At 52.1% G+C, this 17,298-nt stretch overlaps 1 protein-coding gene across 1 annotated transcript in view; it reads right to left on the bottom strand.

Annotated features, from left to right (window-relative positions):
• Positions 1 to 17,298, bottom strand: part of SLC39A11 (solute carrier family 39 member 11) — a 59,472-nt gene that overhangs the window by 2,228 nt on the left and 39,946 nt on the right. The window contains exons 7-8 of the mRNA XM_042865000.1: positions 11,480 to 11,549; positions 541 to 639 (exon numbers count right to left, since the gene is read on the bottom strand). Of these exons, the coding sequence (XP_042720934.1) occupies positions 541 to 639; positions 11,480 to 11,549 (169 nt within the window). The remainder of the gene's footprint in view (positions 1 to 540; positions 640 to 11,479; positions 11,550 to 17,298) is intronic.

Raw genomic sequence — 17,298 nt, 5'->3', positions numbered from 1 at the left:
AAAAAAAAAAAAAGAAAAATGGAAAACAAAGTAAAAATCCCCTTTTGGTGCAGGATCTGGGAGCTAACCACAGGCACTGAGCCACGATGGGGCGAATCGCAGGGCTCGGGGCTGAGCCCTGCTCTGAGCTCAGGGCACTGGGGCAGCACCCACTGCAGGGAGCTGGAAAGCAGCCCCAGGCTCAGCCGTGGGCAATGCTGGCTGCAGGAGCTGCTGGTCTACAGCCTGCAGGCTGAGCATTCCATGGAGTCCATGGCCAACACAAGTCCATCCCAAAGGCAGCCCAGTAGAATCACAAATAGAACAACTGAATCAAAGAATCATTAAGGTTGGAAAAGACCTCCAAGATCACCAAGTCTCATCCCAACCTATCCCCACTGTGCCTGTTAAACTGCGTCCTTCAGGGCCACAACTCCGGGGACGGTGACCCCACCAGTGTCCTGGGCAGGCAATGCAAATGGGTGCAGGGCAGCAAGTCACAGGAACCTGCTTATAGGAGCTGTAGGTCAGGGGTCTCTGCTCTGGCAGAGCTTTGCTTACCAGAACGCCTTCCATGTGGAGAATCCTGCACCACGCAAAGGCAGGCTGACAGCAAGGCCTTCAGGGAAGTTCTGAATGCCAATCCCAATAGCTAAGTTCCTACAAAGAGAAAAGAACATGTAGATATCTATATCTATATTGGGTGGAAAGGACAGACTGGGAAAGAGAAAAAGAAAAAGGGAAAGGAGAAGAAAGCGTGGAGGAGAGGAGAGGAGAGGAGAGGAGAGGAGAGGAGAGGAGAGGAGAGGAGAGGAGAGGAGAGGTCTGTCCATTGGTAAAGTAATGCAGGAGAATGCAGACTGCTGTAAGGACCATTCCTTCAGGCCCAAAAGATAAAAGGCTTAAGGGGGTTATAACAGGAAGGCATGGTAAACTTGAGCTGCTCCAATTAAAGCCCTATATCCCCAGTGGCAGAAAACACAGCTCTTTTAGAGCTTAAAGCTCAAGGACAGGCAGGAGAGGTTTGGAAGGATATTCAAGGGCAGAAAAACAGGTGAGGTTTCTCCTCTTTCCATCTCCCCTCCAAAATTCAGCCCCAGCTGCGTGCTGGCAGCCAGCACAGCATCCACCCTCAGAGCACCCCACACTCCCTGAGCTAGCACCTTCTCCAACTCAACCACTCATCCAACATGGAAACAGCTGATGGCCAAGCAACAAAGATTTGCACTTGTGGGGTCTGTCTGATCTCATCTGTGGTTGCACCCTGAGCCCCTCCACCAGGCACCTCATTAAGCAGAGGCTGCTCCCCACTACCACCATAGCAGAGTGCACACATATGCGTGTCCCAAGGATTACTGGGACTCCCAGCTCTGCAGGCAGAGTCAGGGGCTCCTTGGCCAGCAGCTGAAAGCTCCCTTTAAACACTTGTTTCCTATTAGTAAAATAAGACTGGTGAGAAAAATCTCTCCGGGTTGTTTAAACTTCAACCATGGTTTACAGAAGAGGGGAGGGGAAGGGGGGAGAGGCTGTGGGTTTCCCTAACCAGGACAGGCTATTACAATCAAAAACATTATTCAAGGGAAAGAGAGAGAGAACGGAGGGGGAAAAACATCCCTTTTAGAAAACACTGGAGCCGCTGTCTGTGTGCTGGGTTTTTTTTTCCTCCTTCACTCGCCTTCGCACAAAGCAGCTATTACTAGCCCCAACCACAACAAATTAATGGGGTGGGAGAGGGAAGTGTGAATGGAGGGGTCTGTACGGGAAGCAGCAGCACTCTCCCCCCTCGCTGACCCCTCGCTGCAGGGCTGCCCATGCACAGAGGCAGCCCCGAGGGGCACAGGGAAGGGAATTTAAGCCAGGGAGGGACCCAGCAGGAGAAGCTGGGACGGGTGGGCTGGCCCCTGCCCTTTCCCTGCCCTCTGCCCCTATAGCAAACCCTTCAGGGCTCCCCTGGGGGGGGGGGGAGGCAGCAGCGGCGTGCCCCCCACTCCAGGTCAGGTTTTGGGTTAGGCTTTTCCCAAGGACGTAGGTGCAAGGTATCACAGTGGAACGAGGCTCAAGCACACAGCTGAGCCCCAGCACCCTGGGATGTGGCATAGGGAAAGGGTCTCAGCTGCAGGGTGGCATTATCCCTCTGCCACCTCATGGCTTCAGGTCCCTCCAAAGGGCTCTCACTTGCTGAAACCACTCTCCATCACCCAACGGGGCCACTTGTTCCTTCAGTGCTTCCTATCACGCAGCTCTGCCTGAGCACCACTCGGATTTTGGGGCTCAGCATTTCAGCAGGATCAGAATGAATCCTGGCTAACACAGAAGCCAGGAACACTCCAACCTCCCTGTCCATCCTGCCTTGGCTCCCTGCAAATGGGAGATGCCCAGGTGCTCAGGCAGAGAACACTGAGCTCTGGTGCCCAAATTGGGAACAAAAGAGTCCCAGGAGATGTTCCTCCTCGCTTGGCCGCCAACTTGTGCACACCTCACACCTTGGTGTCGAGCTGATGGCACTGAGGTCAGTCAGAAAGCAACCAAATCACATAAAGCTGCATTGTGCACCAGGAAAACAAAGGCTTCCTTATTACGGAAATAGGTGGGGATTCTTGGAAGGTTTCCCCCTGCTGCAAAGAAACACATTGTAAAACAGATGCACAAAGACAGCGTGGAGCAGGCTGACCCAAAGGCTGCTCCAGAGATGCGATAGAATAGAATCACAGCATAACCCAAGCTGGAAGGGAAACAGATCATTGAGTCCAGCTCCTGCAGGATGGTTTGGCCAAGGCAGCAAAGGCAAACATCCAGAGACATTGGGATCTACACTGGGAAAGGTGGAGAATAACTGTGCAAGTGACGAAGTGTTCAAAGCAAAGCCTGTGCTGTCCAGTGGGTCACCTACATACACCTAAAAGACATTAGGATAAGCTTCAGGTCAATCCCAGTGTACAGAAAGGCACTGATACACAGAAAGAGGAAATATTTCCTTCCCCAGTGCTCAACCTCAGCTTCCCCATCTGTAAAATGGGCACACCACAGCGCTGTGCTCCGGCACCTTTTCCACCTGGGCACACCACGAGTCCCACGGACGGATCCACATTGCGTTGGGGTGATCACTCCTGCAGCATTCCAGTAGGAGGAGAGGTGAAGCTGTGGCTGAGACCCAACGGGGAGCACCAGCACCCCAGGAGTGCTCCCCAGCTCACTGCCAACCGCCGCAGCATCACGCTGGGAGACTCCAAGTTCACTTTCAGAAAAAAGCTGGCATCTCTGCATATTTGCAAGGTCAAGGCACAGAAAGCCTTCTATAAGCCTAAACCCTTGTTTTCAAGGGCCTATTCTTTTACAAACTGATTATGAAAGCAGGCTACATATTCTTAACAAGCCCCTTTTCACTACGGCTTTCAATTCCCTCCAGTGTATAATGTGCATGTGTATTCTTGCATGGCAGGCCCTTACATACTGTTTTGATTGTTATCGTCTTGCCATGAAAGGGCCGATTGTTTTGGGTTCCCAAGATTACATCATGGCTTCCCACTCGGGCTGCCTGGAGAGGTGTTTGATCAGGGCTCACAGGTGGGAAGGAGCCCTGCGGTGAGCACGGGGCCCTGAGCGTTTCCCCATACCTGCCCTACCTGTTCAGCACAGCTGCCTCGGCACGCCAAGCTCTGTGCAGCACTGACAGTGCCTCTCACGCAAGGTTGGGCTGTGGAGTGCTCCAGTCCTGAGAGCAGCTGTCCTCCCTGCAGCAACAAGCAGGCTGGGAGCAGGCGTAGGGATAAGGTGGGAGTTTCATGGGACAGAAAGGTGAAATAAAGCAAGAGTCTGGTTTTCAGAGAATCATAGGGGTTGGAAAAGACCTCTGGAGTCATCAAGTCTGAACCGAGTCCATTGGGAAGCCAACATCCCACCCAACCTCTACAAAGAGCGAGGGCTTCAAGTGGCATCAGTAAAACTGGAAGGAAGCAAAAAGCACAAGAGAAGGAAATCACGCAGGGCACCAAGCAGTGGAAAACACCCAGAGCTCAGAGCCGAACAGGCAAGCATCTCAAACCAACACCGCAAATGCGCAAGTCTAAAACTGGCAAATGCCCAGCTGCAGGGGTTTCAGCAGCCTACATGAGCATCCTTGAGCAGTGGTGGCACAGCCCGGCTGCTCCAAGCCTCTCCTGGTGCTGCTTTTTGTCACCTCCCCAAATCCGCCTGCCCCGCTGCGCATAGCGTGCCGTGCGGTCTGCGTCCCATCTGCTCGCCTGGCCCCTTGCCAGCCTTAAACACACACAGCCCCGGGTCCACACGCAGTAAACATTTACAATTTTAGGAAATTTTACCCTTAATTTATCCCAAAGGCACATGAGCAAAGTTGAACATCATAAAACCTGCTCTCTCCTCTGCCCGCAGCAACCGGGACGTGAACTTCAGCTGGAGAGCACAAAACCCCCCAGCTCTCACAGAGCTTTGCCATCGCTTCCAGGCAAAGGGAGGAGGCAGGTGAAGGAGCACGGGCTGTGGGGAGGGGAAACGGTGACACAGAGGGGACATGGGTGCCACCAGAGTCCCCCTCTTGACAGAACATCAGCTCACAGAGGGCTCAGGGATGTCCTCATGCGCCCAGAGCCAGAGCAGAGCTGCCCAATGTGTGGGATTATTTCTTCCCTTGGGGTGAGGGGGGAGTTAAAAATCCATATTCTATCTGCCCTATTACTTCCAGAACTGTTTGATTTTCTCTATCAGCCTCATGCATGGTCTGCATCTCCCCCTGCCCACCGGGCACAATGCTGAGTTTCATCCCTCTGCTCTTACTGCAGCAGGGAGCGCCCAGGGATGTTCAAAGCTGTGCTTTTCGTGTGCTGGGTGCTCAGAGCAAAAATACACACGCACGAAAGGCCCCACGTGCCAACTTCAAAGTGAACGATCTGTTCCCAATGATGTTCTTCTCTAAAATGGCCGTTCAGGATTGAAGGAAAAGCGTGAAAAAGGAAATTCATCCCCAAGAAGGGCAGAGGGAGGCTTGGGGCAGGCAAGCACCAGGGGATGCTTCATTCTACGATCACACTGCAGATCTAAAGCTTCACAGACAGGACCCAGAGCAAAAAAAAGCACCGCCTGCACCCCTGGATGCACAACAACCCCAAAACTGCAGAGATGCACAGACAGCCTCACTGCAAGCGATGCACAGCTGAGCACAGTGCTGAGCCCATTTCTTCTTTTCGCTACACCCAAATCTAAATTTTTACATATTCATGTAGGCACGCCCATAAATAACCTGATTTTAATGATGTGGCCACATTGATCGCGGGTAGGGCTTGAGCTGGAGGCAGATACAGAGCCCTGTAAAGGTTATTAAAATATATTTTAGAAATTAAACACACAGACAGGCTGGGTGGTCTAAAAGCAGGGCTGGGATTGCGGCCCACCTATAAACCCCAATACAAGCTGCCCGTTAACATTTATAGCTTCACCCAAAACACCAACCTTCTCCCTTTGTGTGACTCTACATCACAAGCACGTTTCACACAGAAAGTTACATTACATGAGAACGATATTATGTTCAAGACCTGCCTGGATGCCTACCTGTGTGACCTGTTGTAGGGAACCTGCTTTGGCAAACGGGTTGGAATTGATGATCTCTGGAGGTCCCTTCCAACCCCTACCATTCTGTGATTCTGTGATAGGATGAGAGGCGATGGCCTGAAGTTGAACCAGGGGATGTTCGTGTGGGATATAGGAGAAACTTCTTGGAAAAAGTGGTTGGGCACTGGCACAGCTGCCCAGGGAGCAGTGGGGTCACCGTCCCTGGAGGTGCTCCAGAACTGCAGGGATGTGGCACTAAGGGACGTGGCTATGGGCGCAGTGGGATGAGTTGGGGATCTTAGAGGTCTTTTCCAGCCTTAATGATTCTATGATTCCACAGGTAGATGCACAGGTGTGCTTTTCCCCTCTTGTCTCTTGGACGAATGAAGTGACATCCCCAAAGAGCCAACGGACAGACACACCATCCCCATAGGACTCAGGATAGGTCCCAGCCCCACGGGTTCCCCAATGGGCTGGGGGGGCTTCAAGTGATTGCCATAAACTGCACACTGCTGGGACCTGTGCCAGTAAGAATACGGTAAGAATAGAATGAAAAGCACAGAAATGGTTCCTCCCTTCCCTGTCCTGCAACATCGCTGCTAAAATGCGCCTGGAGAGAGTGTGAAAAAGCACCGCAGCGGCGCCTTTATGCAGCCCCAGACCTGGAACTAAACAATTTACTAACAGATGTAGCTATAAAAAGCCCCATTATCACATCTTGTATGGTAACAATGTCTTCATTCAAACTGCTTCCCCTCCTAGGAAGGTTTATTTTCAATCCACGCTGCTACAGAGAGGTACGGGCTGCAGTGCAGAGCCAGCCCCTTGCTCAAAGTGAGCCTTGTTTGGCCTTATCTTGATAAGATAAATAGGGATAATAGCTTTTTCTTTCTCTACTCTTTTATTTGCCCTCTTTCTTTTATTTTAATGGGAATTGCAGTGCAGATCAAAGCTGGCGTGCACAGACCCACGAGGGATGGCACAGGAAACCACTTCCCCGTGTCCCATCACAACAGACCCCACTCAAGAGGTCTCTGCTCCCTGCTGCACCTCTCTTTATCACAGAGCAAGCAGCAAGGCACAGGAAGACCCCACATTCACCCTCCTGGCATTGCAACGAGCCGGGAAGCAGAAGCGTTCAGTGCAAGCTGCCTTGGGCCATGTGCACCTACATGGCAGGGCATCCATGCCTCTGTCCACACACTGCTATGCCCAGTGCCTTCCCAGCACTGCTCAAGGAACAGAGCAGAAGCCCTGAGATTAATTAATGACCCGTGATGAGAAATGCAGCACCCAAGGAGCCAAAACCCACCCGCACTTGCTTGAATGACACAAAGCCAGGCATTCAGTGCACAGGGAAAACATTCAGCACCCAGAAGGGAGAAGCTCCCAGCTCAGTAACCATCACTGAATAATAAACATATACCTCCAGGACAGGTTAATTAAGAGGCGCTTAATAGGCATCTTGCAACAGCTTTGTTTTGTAACCAGAGGCTGCACTGCAGGAAGGAGCAGTGGCTGAGGAACACACAGAGCTCAGGGCACGGAATTCCCCTCCAGCCCCACCACGCAGCAGGAAGAGGTGTTTCCATTCAGTGCTCCCATGGATCTGATAAAGGAGAGAGGATCCAGCCCCACATCTCCATGCCACCCGAGCCATACTGGCTCCTCCATGACCTATTCGTAGCAAAGAGACAGAGCTGGTGTGTGCAAATAGCAGAGATGAACCCAGAGCGTCTTCTGCTGCCTCACACCACAATGATTCCCATTCATTCCAAGAAAACACAGCGTAAAAGTATTGCCTGGTTTCAATCTCCATGCATTAATCAAGCCTCCGCCTATTTCTTTCTCTTTTCCAGCAGTGTGGGAGGCACAGGCTGTCCCATGAAATAATATTTTCCGAGCCATCGTCAAAGTCCTACCGCCAGCCCGAAGCCTCTTTCTGTCTCAGCAGAGCTGGACAGGAAACAATCTGTGGGCACAACAGGGCCAGCACTCCCCGCACAGGGCTGTGAATGGGGGCCATTGTGCTGCAGTGAGGAACCCTCCCCAGCACCAGCAGGGAAACAGATCTGTTTGCGTCGCTGCCACACACGCATTGCAGCTGAACAGGAGCCTTCATTCAGCACGGGGCAGGTGTCCTATCGGGACCTGCTGTCTGCACCACGCACAATGCAATATTGCACATCGTTTTTCCAACTTCGAGACCTTTATACGCTCCAAGTAAATTTCTGCATTTTGCTTTGTACCTCTTTCACTTCTTTCAATTTTCCGTTGCACCTGAAAGAGCAGCTCCTGCTCTGTGCTTTGCCAGGGAGACACCCAGCAGGGCCAGAGCTTCCACGAGAGCTGTGCAAAGGCACCAAGCATGCCCAGTGCTGCTGTGAGCAGGCAATGGGAGCAGGGGTGTTACCACATAGTGCCAGGTGGGAGAGGAGCAGTGGGGATGGGGCTCTTCTTTGGTGCCCAATCTGGGATCTCCTCACTCTACTGTGCAGCAGCCAGCAGGAACAGCAGCTTCCCACCTCTGCAACAGGAGCAGATTAAAAAAGCAGAAGTGTAGGGAAGAAAAGTGCAGGAAAATCCCACCTATGTGCAGACCAAGCCCACCATGCTGACACTTCCCACTTCTCTCTTTGACCAGGTACCAGCCAGGCATCACTGCCCTCGGCTGAATGAAGGACAGAGCACGGCCACACGCAGCACTGTCTGACTCTGAAATGAAACAATCCCTTCATCACGCTCACACCTTGCTGCAGACCACTGAAAAATTGCCATGGTGAACTTCTCTCTTTTTTTTTTTTTTTTAAAGAAAAAAAGAAAAAACTTTATTTTCTGGCACCAACTATCCCTTGTGACTGGACTTAGCCATGGGCTGTGACAAAGGCTGTGACAAAGGCTGCTTTCTTACCATGTTTATGCACTGTCAGAACTGCACAGGCAGTCCTGTCCCCAGCTTTTTCTAGTGGCTCCAGGCTTGGTTTTCCATCCTTAATAATAATCTTTCAGTTTTTACAATTCTGTACAGAATGACAATAGAATAACACCAGGGCTGCAAGATGAATCACCCAGAGGTTACACCCACAGAGCCCATAAAAGACAGGGACAGGGAGTGCTGCACTGCGTCTGGGGGATGTGGGGATGGAGGATGTGGGGATGGGCAATGGGACAAGGGAACAGAGAAAGGGATGTGGGGACAGGGATGAGGAGTGAGATGAAGGGACAGGGACATGGTGCATTTCATGTGGGCAGCACCTTCCCAGCCTCCCCTCCCTGACACTGCTGCAAGCAAAACCCCCATGGGATGGGGATGCTGAGAGCCCCTCAGGGTCCACAGACTTCAAGAAAAAACTGACAGACATTTCAGTGGGGCTTTTTCTCCTGCAAAACCACACTGGGCGGCTCCAGCCCCATCTGGTTCCTTTTAAATCAGCCACACAAAATGGGGAGGTTTGGTCAAACTATTTCTTTTTTCCTCCTCCCTGCATGCAATCACTTTGAGCAGTAGGGCACAGCCGTCCTGCTCCCAGCGCTGTGCTGAGCAGCTCCTTGGGGCCTGGCTGCCCCATGGCGAGCAGAGGGATGAAACATAGATTGGATCTGGCACAGAGGGACTCAAACTGCTCCCCGCTCCCCAAATTCAGGGCAGGCTCCTTTGTATCCTGAGCCCCCTCCGGAGTGCAGCACAACGCACACAGGATCTAGAACTGGGCGAGCAATCCCTGCCTAATATCAGAAGGAAAAAAAAGCAGCTCGGCTGCCAAGATCTCTGCTGTTTGTGCATGGTGACATCGTCAGCAGAGCCTCCTCCGAGCCGGGCCCGGCAGCAGGAGCAGGATGCGCACGCCCGGGGGCAGCAGAGGAGCGCGGAGCCGCGCACCGGGACCTGCGGGGCCGGAGCGGGGCGATGGGGAGCGGCACCCAGGGGACCCCAATGCACCGACCGGAGAACAACAGCAGCCAGCACGGCCCGGCCTCCTCCTGCCGCCCTCTGCAGGGCAGCTGGGGCTTTCCCGGTTTTCGTAATTCCCTCTCTGCTGATATTCATTTCCTACACGCAAAGCTGGAACAGCCCTTTGGGACGGAGCTTCCCCAGGGTCCTACAGCGAGCTCCTGCACAGGTCTCAGTCCGATGGGGGAAGTGAAATGCATCGATCAGCATCTGCACGGTGCCAGCAGCAGGCAGAAGCGAGCACGGGGTCAGCAGGCTCTGCAAGCACCCACCCGTACGCAATGCAGCCCTGGGTGCTTGCATCCGAGTGTGGGAGCCGTCAGAAGCACTGTCACACAATTCGGTTTGGAGCTGCTCAGCCCTGCTGCCAATCAGCTCACATCACTGTAGGAACGCACAGTCACAGCCAGGGGGATAAGGGGGTAAACTGAGTCATGCAGCTGTTCCATTGAAATGCTATTTTCAAATCACAGAGATGGAGGAGATCACAGCCATCACATCCCCGAAGCGCTGGGGTTGACCCAGAGCAATTTTCCCTTCAAATGTGTCAAAAGATTTAACTCTATTTCATCACCTTATATATATAAATACATATATATGTAACTCCACTGCTACTTTCTAGCACAAAGGGCTCCTGCAAAGCCCCTGCGAGATCTGTCCCCATCTTTTCCTCTTCACAAAAACCCCCCACAACAGCAGCAATTTCTTTTCCCAATACTCCATGCAAGTTGCATCTCTTTCCCATGCCCAGCACAGCCACGCTTTGCTCTTGCCCTGCAGAGCAAGCAGGAGCTGCCCGTCCTCCCCAGAGATGCTGTATGAGGAGGAATTGGCAACAGCACAGCATTTCACTCCTGGATATCCCCAGCCATTTCCACGGGGCAGCGGCCACACGAAGAGCTTTTTGTTCTGCCCGCAGATGACAACGATAGACAGATTGATGGCAACGAAGTCATTTTGTCTCCTTCTGCAGCTGACAACATTTGCATTGGTATTTCCCTGGTGCAGACTCCACCTTTTATCTAACATGATTAATGCCATTGTAAATACAGAGAAAGAAGCAGCTGCTTCTGGTTTCTCAGCTTTTACTGAGCAGCTGACAAAAAAAAGAAAAAACCACACACATCCTTTTGTAAGAGAATCCCTAGAGTCTCTGCAGGCTTTATGAAGAGCCTTTTACTGCAAAAGGTTGGAGAAAAGCAGTTTATAACTGCTTTATTGTGCTGTGCTCACCACAAATCTGGATTGTATCTGCTACAACCCGAGTGCCCAGGGCAGAGCAGTGAGCACAAGCCCTCGGCTGTGAGGGGGGTGACATGGATGTCACGAAAGCTGTGTGACATGGGCAACACTCAGGCCCATAGCAGATCCAGGCATAAAACCTGGGGGCTGCATGCAGCTCTCACCCAATGCTGGGGCCCCATAGACCACCAGCAGTACTGGAGTGGTACCCATCACCACCAGCAGTGGCTGAGATGCAGCGTGCCTTATTCTTCCACCTGGAGGGGCTGGGAAAGGCACTGCAAAGCCTGAACGTGCTGCTTTCCCTCCACAACACCTTTGTTATAAATGGGTCTGGTAATCAAAAGGTAAAATTCAGGTATGTGATTCAAACAGAAAAATAAAAGCATTTGATGAGAACACACTGAGGTGCACCTCAGCTGCTGCTTTGCAAAGCCACTGGCAGCCCCCTGTGCTGGGGGCAGTGATGATGTCCCTGAGTCACTGCTTGCAAAAACTGAGCCACCACTACCCCATCCCACCACTGCGCCAGGCACAGCACAGCTCCTGCAGCCCCACTTAGCAGCCCAGCAGTGCTGGGACAGAACCATTTCAGGAACCAGCATCACCAAGAGAAGCTCTCTTTCCGCCTGACAAGCCTTGAAATACCCAGCAGCAATGCTGCACACCCAGTCTGGGACAGGGGACAAACTGTGGCAGGGAGAGTTGCCCCAAACCCCGCAGCAGCACCGCGCTCTGCCTTACCTGGCGCTCTGGAAGGTGGCAGACACCGATTTTCCAATAGCCCCGAATCCAACTCCCACTGCTAGCCCCTCTGCAATGGGAAGGAGAGAGAATTAAGGTCAGATCCTGCAGCATCTCTGGGGCTGCCCTTCTTTCAGCACGCCGAAGGAAGCAGGGCTGTGGGTCAGGGTGTTGCTTTTTCTCATTTTAACCTAAATTCTGTGCAAATCTGTACAAGGAGGGCAAGGGGTGACACTGAGCAGCATTGGGTGCAGAGGTGCTGCCTGCTGGGCTCCTTCACGGCTCCCTGATCTGAGCCTAATGCACTGCAGCCAAACACAGGGAGACTTCTACGCCTGTAATGAAGCACATGGGAGGGGAAAAGGCCACAACCCCCAGCAGCTTTAATGCAACTCCAAGCACAGCAGGGGGAAGCCATCCAAAGCACAGCAGCAGTGCTGGTTTGCAGCCCGATGCCATTGCACGTTCTGCAGCCTTCGAGGAGGCAGTTCCCCACACAGGCTGTGTGACAGCCATGCAGGGGAGCGCTCAGAAGGCATTCAAACAGATGGAAGGTGTTACATGTGCCTGCGAGGATGAGGTCTCAGAGGAACAGAACCGTGTCTGTTTGTGGCCCCTTGGATTTCCAGTTGCCTTGGAAACACACCATAAGCAGCAGCACTGATTTACTATCAGCACGGCGTCCCCTGCTACAGGCTGAGCGTGTGAAGTTGAAACAGATCACAAAAAAAAAGAACCCAGAGCCTTGATCTGAGTTTTGGCTTAGGGTGGAGACAGTGAAAACGACATCAGGAATCAGTCCTACATACAGGATGAGGAAACTCCTCACCATTCCTAAGGTAAAAGTGCAAGGCAGTGGTGCAAGCCCTGGCCAAAGTCCCTGTACAAAGTGCTGGTGGAAAGCCCTCATGCAAAGTTCCCATATAAAGCACTTGTGCAAAGCCTTCCTTGCAAAACCCACATGCCAAGGTTAGGATTAGGCAAAGCACTGGTGCAAAGCCCCCATGCAAAGCTCTCATGCTGCCCAACAGCACCATGGGGAGAGAGGAGGGAGCTCTATCAGTGCATTCATGGTGATGCTGAGAGTGAGGAGGGCACGACAGAGCTCTGCAGAAAGGGCTTTGGCTCTGCTCCTTTGAAAGATCTCTTTTTAAGTGTAACTCACCCCGAGAGCAGCATTCAAGGGGTAAAAGTGCCCACTCGTGCAAAAAAGGAAGAGTTTTGGGAGGGGAAACAACGCACCGGTTTTCCCTGCTGCAAAGGAAATCGCATGCAGTAAGGAACTCAGCAGCACAATTAATGAAAGTACAAATTACAGATACATGGGAACAAATTATAGGAAATTAGAATCAACAGATGGTGCGTAGTGAAGGGCTCATCCAGAAAGGGAGGAGCAGCGATGAAGGAAGCTCCATCAAAGCTCCCCACAAACCCATGCACAGCACTGCAGGAGCTGCTGCAATGCACGCAGCCATGCAGAACCCATGCATGGTTCAGAGGATTAAGTTGCAGGCAGAATGGCTGACTGCATCCCAGCAGACCTTTCCCTTCCCATCCGTTGCACAAGTCGTTAAGAGCTCGACCAGCTGAAAGAACCAGGTGAAATAAAACCCACTGCCCTTCTAAATCCTATTCACTGCAGCCTATGTGGCAGGGCTGGGAGTGCTGAGCCGCAGAGCTCCCCTGTTCCAGGGACACGCCATGCACACACCTGGCCCTGGCTGCTTCCAGCATTGCTCTCAGCATTAGCAGTGAGCTCTGCAGCCTTTGGGAGCCAGTTGTAATGCAAAGAGCACCCAGAACTCAAAGCCCTCCCGATTCTCCAGAAGAAACTAATAGCAGCAAGCCTCGCTCACCGAGCCTTTAGAAATCACACTGGCAAGTAAATTAACCCCAGCTATTGTGTTACATGGCTTAAAGAGCAGAAAAATGAGCACAGGCTGCAGGCAGAGAACAGCAATGCAATGATTAAAAACAAATAACAAAAGTAACCAAAAAAAGCAAAAGGATAAAAGTAGCATTTCTGATCCCTCTTTGCCTCCCGGTTTGTAATAACACAGCTCCATTTCAGGAACAAAGAACACCCTGGAGCTCAGACCCTCTCTAACACTCCTGCAGGAACTCAACGGGATGCAGAGCTGGCAGGATGGGGGCTCAGGTTCCTTCCATAGGGATCATGAGCTGAACAGCAGTGCACAGCACACAGCTGAGCAGGGGCAGAAGCCAGGGCACAGAGAGAGACTGAAGGCAAGGGGAAATAAGGGGCTGTCGGTGGCTTCCGCCTACAAGGGAGATGCTGCCACACAGCCTGAGGGATATTGGATTTCCTGGGGAGATAAGGAGAGCTGTAGCATATTGGAGAGCTGCATCTGAAAGAATGGAAAGAATTAAGGATGTGCCAGCCCTTCCTTGGGAGCAATGGAAAGAGCCTGCAATTTGGACAACACCCTCTGCATTAGCTAATGCACAGCTGATGCAAAGCACGTGCTAGCTCAGTGCAAGAGCTCCCTCTGGGTCCACCCTGCCCAGCAGCACTACACCAGGAGCAGCAATGAGCTGTTTCCAGAGCTTTTGGTTAAATAAAACCAGCACCTTTGGGCAAGCAGACTGCTGCCCACATCCTTTCCAACCATGCACTGCAATGGCCGCTGTGCAAGCCGTGATGCACCTGCAGCTCTGAGCATCTCCAGGCTGGCAGAAGCATGCATGGCATGGTGCTGAGCTAACTGCTCCTCCTGTTAGGGCAAAGGCAGCTCTCCTGGGTCAGCAAATGAACCCTCTTCCTCCAGGAAGGGGCTGGGGATGCCAACACACCATCAATTATTCATCTCCCTCTTTGAAGAACTGTAAGTTCCTCGTGGAAAATTAATCTGGCTCTAATGAGGTTTGTATTTCTGAGAGTTCAAGCATGTCCCTGTCTCCACTATTCAAACACTTCAGTTTTTCCCAAAGGTTGAATTCCAGTTCCCATCAGACAACATCTTTTTGCCATTACAGTGCAAGAAAGTGCAGAGGTTACCAATGATTTTTGTGAATTTCACATCTCCAATTATCTGCCATTAAGAACAGCAAGCAAGAGGTTGAGGTAACTTTAGCAAGATTATTTTTTGCCTCCAGTTTTCCAGAGATCTGAGGACAGATCCGAGCAATGCTGTGCATGTGTCGATAGCAAACAGCAGCTGGAGGCAGGCTGAAGCCTGCAAAAACAAACAGCCATCCCTTTGAGGTGCTCAGCACAGAGCTGACACAAAGGAAACAGCTCTATCACTGCGTGCAACACAATGGGGTCAAACTTCTTCAGAGGGGATGCTAGGCTGCAATGCACTCTGATCCCAATGCCTTCTGTAGGGGGATGCCAGGTGATTTCACAGAAGGGCAGCAGGATGGGGTGTTTTGGAGCACAGCTGCTCACCCATTTGTAAGCAGCCAGAAAGGTCGGTTTGCAGCAGCAGAACAAGAAGTGGACAAGAATGCTGAGCCAAACTGGTGGTGTGCACCATGGCAGCTGTGGGTGTACGGTGCCAGCAGACACAGGGAAATACAGTTTGGGAAGCACGAGGCCTTGCTTTGGGATCTTTGTCATTCAGTAGGATGGACTTGGGTAGACCAGGCAGTTCCATTATATTCCTCTTGATTTACCTCAGGAGCCAAACCACCAGCATGCCATTCTATTCCTCTTTTCTCCACTATCACCAAAGCACAACTGGGCACAAATCCCCGCTTCCAACCAGCGAGCGCAGCAGAGCTGAGCTGCACACAGCCTTGTGCACCCAAACGAGGCACCTGGTGTTAAACAACCCACTGCCCACACCCTGACACTGCCACCATGGAAACGCATCGGTGGGTGAGCAAATCCCTTTCCTACATTGAGAACCCAGAACTGCCCTCAGAGCTGGGACCGACAGCAGAGCTGCAGCCAAAGCACGTGCCTGTGTGACACACAGCAGCTCATGGGAGTGGGGCAATCCCCCATACTGCTGGCATGGCCCCATGCAGGGCACAGCAGGGAATCCCTGTGCCTCTCCATGCGTTTCCCCCTTTGCAGAAGCCCAACAGCTCTGCGTGAGTCGCTTCAATCCATCAAGGCACTTCATCCGTGCAAATGTCAAAATATGTGCTGATGAGGCTGCAATTAGTGGGAGGTTTAATGAAAGGGTAGTGCAACCTTTTCCACAGCAAGCAACTGATTGCAACTGAGTCGCAGCCGTGCAAAACACTTTAGGGATGCATGGCTCCCTCTGCTCCCAACCAGTCCCCATCCACCAGGTCCACGCCATGACCCTGACCTGGGACACAACCATCCTTCCCTCTAAGCAGCAAGCACAACCTGGTGAGCATGATGCTCCCTCTGCAGCAGTTTGGTTCCACGGAGCTACTGCATGAGCAAAGCATGCACGATGCACCAAACATAGGGGCACCTTCCCCTGCCCTCTTTCCCACCCTGTTTTCAGGAATTCAAACACAAGCACATCTTCTCCTTTCTCTCACTACAAACAAATCCTCACAGCAGCAATCAGAGATGCTCAGTGCAATTGTTCAGAGATTCAGAGAATTGTTCACAGACTGCTGAGTGCAATTGTTCAAAGCAATGCCAGTGGAACCAACAGCAGAAGGCACTCAGCTGTCATTGAAGAGGGGAGCATTGAAGAGTGCATGCAGGTGAGACACGCACTGAGCAGCACAGCACTGAGCAGCACAGCACTCAGCTCCTGTCCTCGTGCTCTGCTTGAAGCACAGTGAGCATCAGTGCAGGTGGCACAGCAAAATGCCCCTCAGCAGAGCACCTCACCCCAGATGACCATACAGGTGACACATTAAGAGGCATTCAGAATGGTTAAGGCTGTGGGAAACAAGAAAGAAAGCAGAGTCCTTTGCCCTTATAGATGTCACCAGCTGAAAGTTTCTTCATTTCAGATCTTTCCTCTCTTGCCCATAGTGGTGCTTCACTTTGTCACTGCAAGACTCCTCCCTCCTCGGTGCTTCACAGCCAAGGATGACTTTGTTCCATATTTAGCCCACACACTTTACTGATCCTCACACTTCTGTGCTTGCTTTGTTCCTTCTCAGGGAAAAACAAGAGCAGTGCAGCACGTTGGTCAGCTTCTGGGAATGTGAAATGGAGAAAAGGCTCTGTGTGGAGCCCTTTGGGTTTAGGGCACACCGTGGATGCCTCCACCACTTTCTCCCTCTCACCCCCACTTCACTTGGACACCTGAGGCGGAAATAGTGCAGAAATCTTACCAGGGAGCAAACACAGAGCAATAGGGCCACACACAGAAACACGGGGTATCTTACTGCAGAAGTGATGGGGCAATGGGGCTGGGACTAAGTGGGCTCCTCTGGGTCCCCCAGCGCAGTGCCTGCAGCCCCTCCAGCCCCACAGCATTGTAGAAACATAAGGAAAATTCAGGCTGGGTTTCCTTGGCAACATCACCCTGGCTGGAAGCATCCCCTGGTGTGGGCTGCAGGGACCCCCGTGGCACCCCAAGACCAGCACAAGATGCGAGCATCAGTGCACACTGTTCTTAGTGCCTGCACACAGCAGGGGTTGCAGGAAGGGGAAGAGAGTGCAGCCAGCAGAGCCAGCTGGAACAGCCATCCCAAAAACCTGCAGTCCCAAATACCTGCCATTGAATGGTGTGTCTGCAACTGGGCAGCACAGAGCAAAGCAGGGAGCCCATGCCAGACTCACAGCTCCATCCCACAGCATTCCCTCCTCCCTCAGGGATGTGTGCACAGAGGAAGAAGTTTAAGCTCACACCTCGCTAATTGTTATTTGTGATACACCAGTAACATTTTAATTAATTTCAAGTCTTCAG

The sequence above is a fragment of the Lagopus leucura genome, unplaced genomic scaffold (genome assembly GCF_019238085.1).
Source record: "Lagopus leucura isolate 7727_CA_CO unplaced genomic scaffold, USGS_WTPT01 Super-Scaffold_797, whole genome shotgun sequence".
Lineage (NCBI taxonomy): Eukaryota > Metazoa > Chordata > Aves > Galliformes > Phasianidae > Lagopus > Lagopus leucura.
Note: the sequence above shows the minus strand (reverse complement) of the source record. Positions and strands in the feature narration are given on the sequence as shown.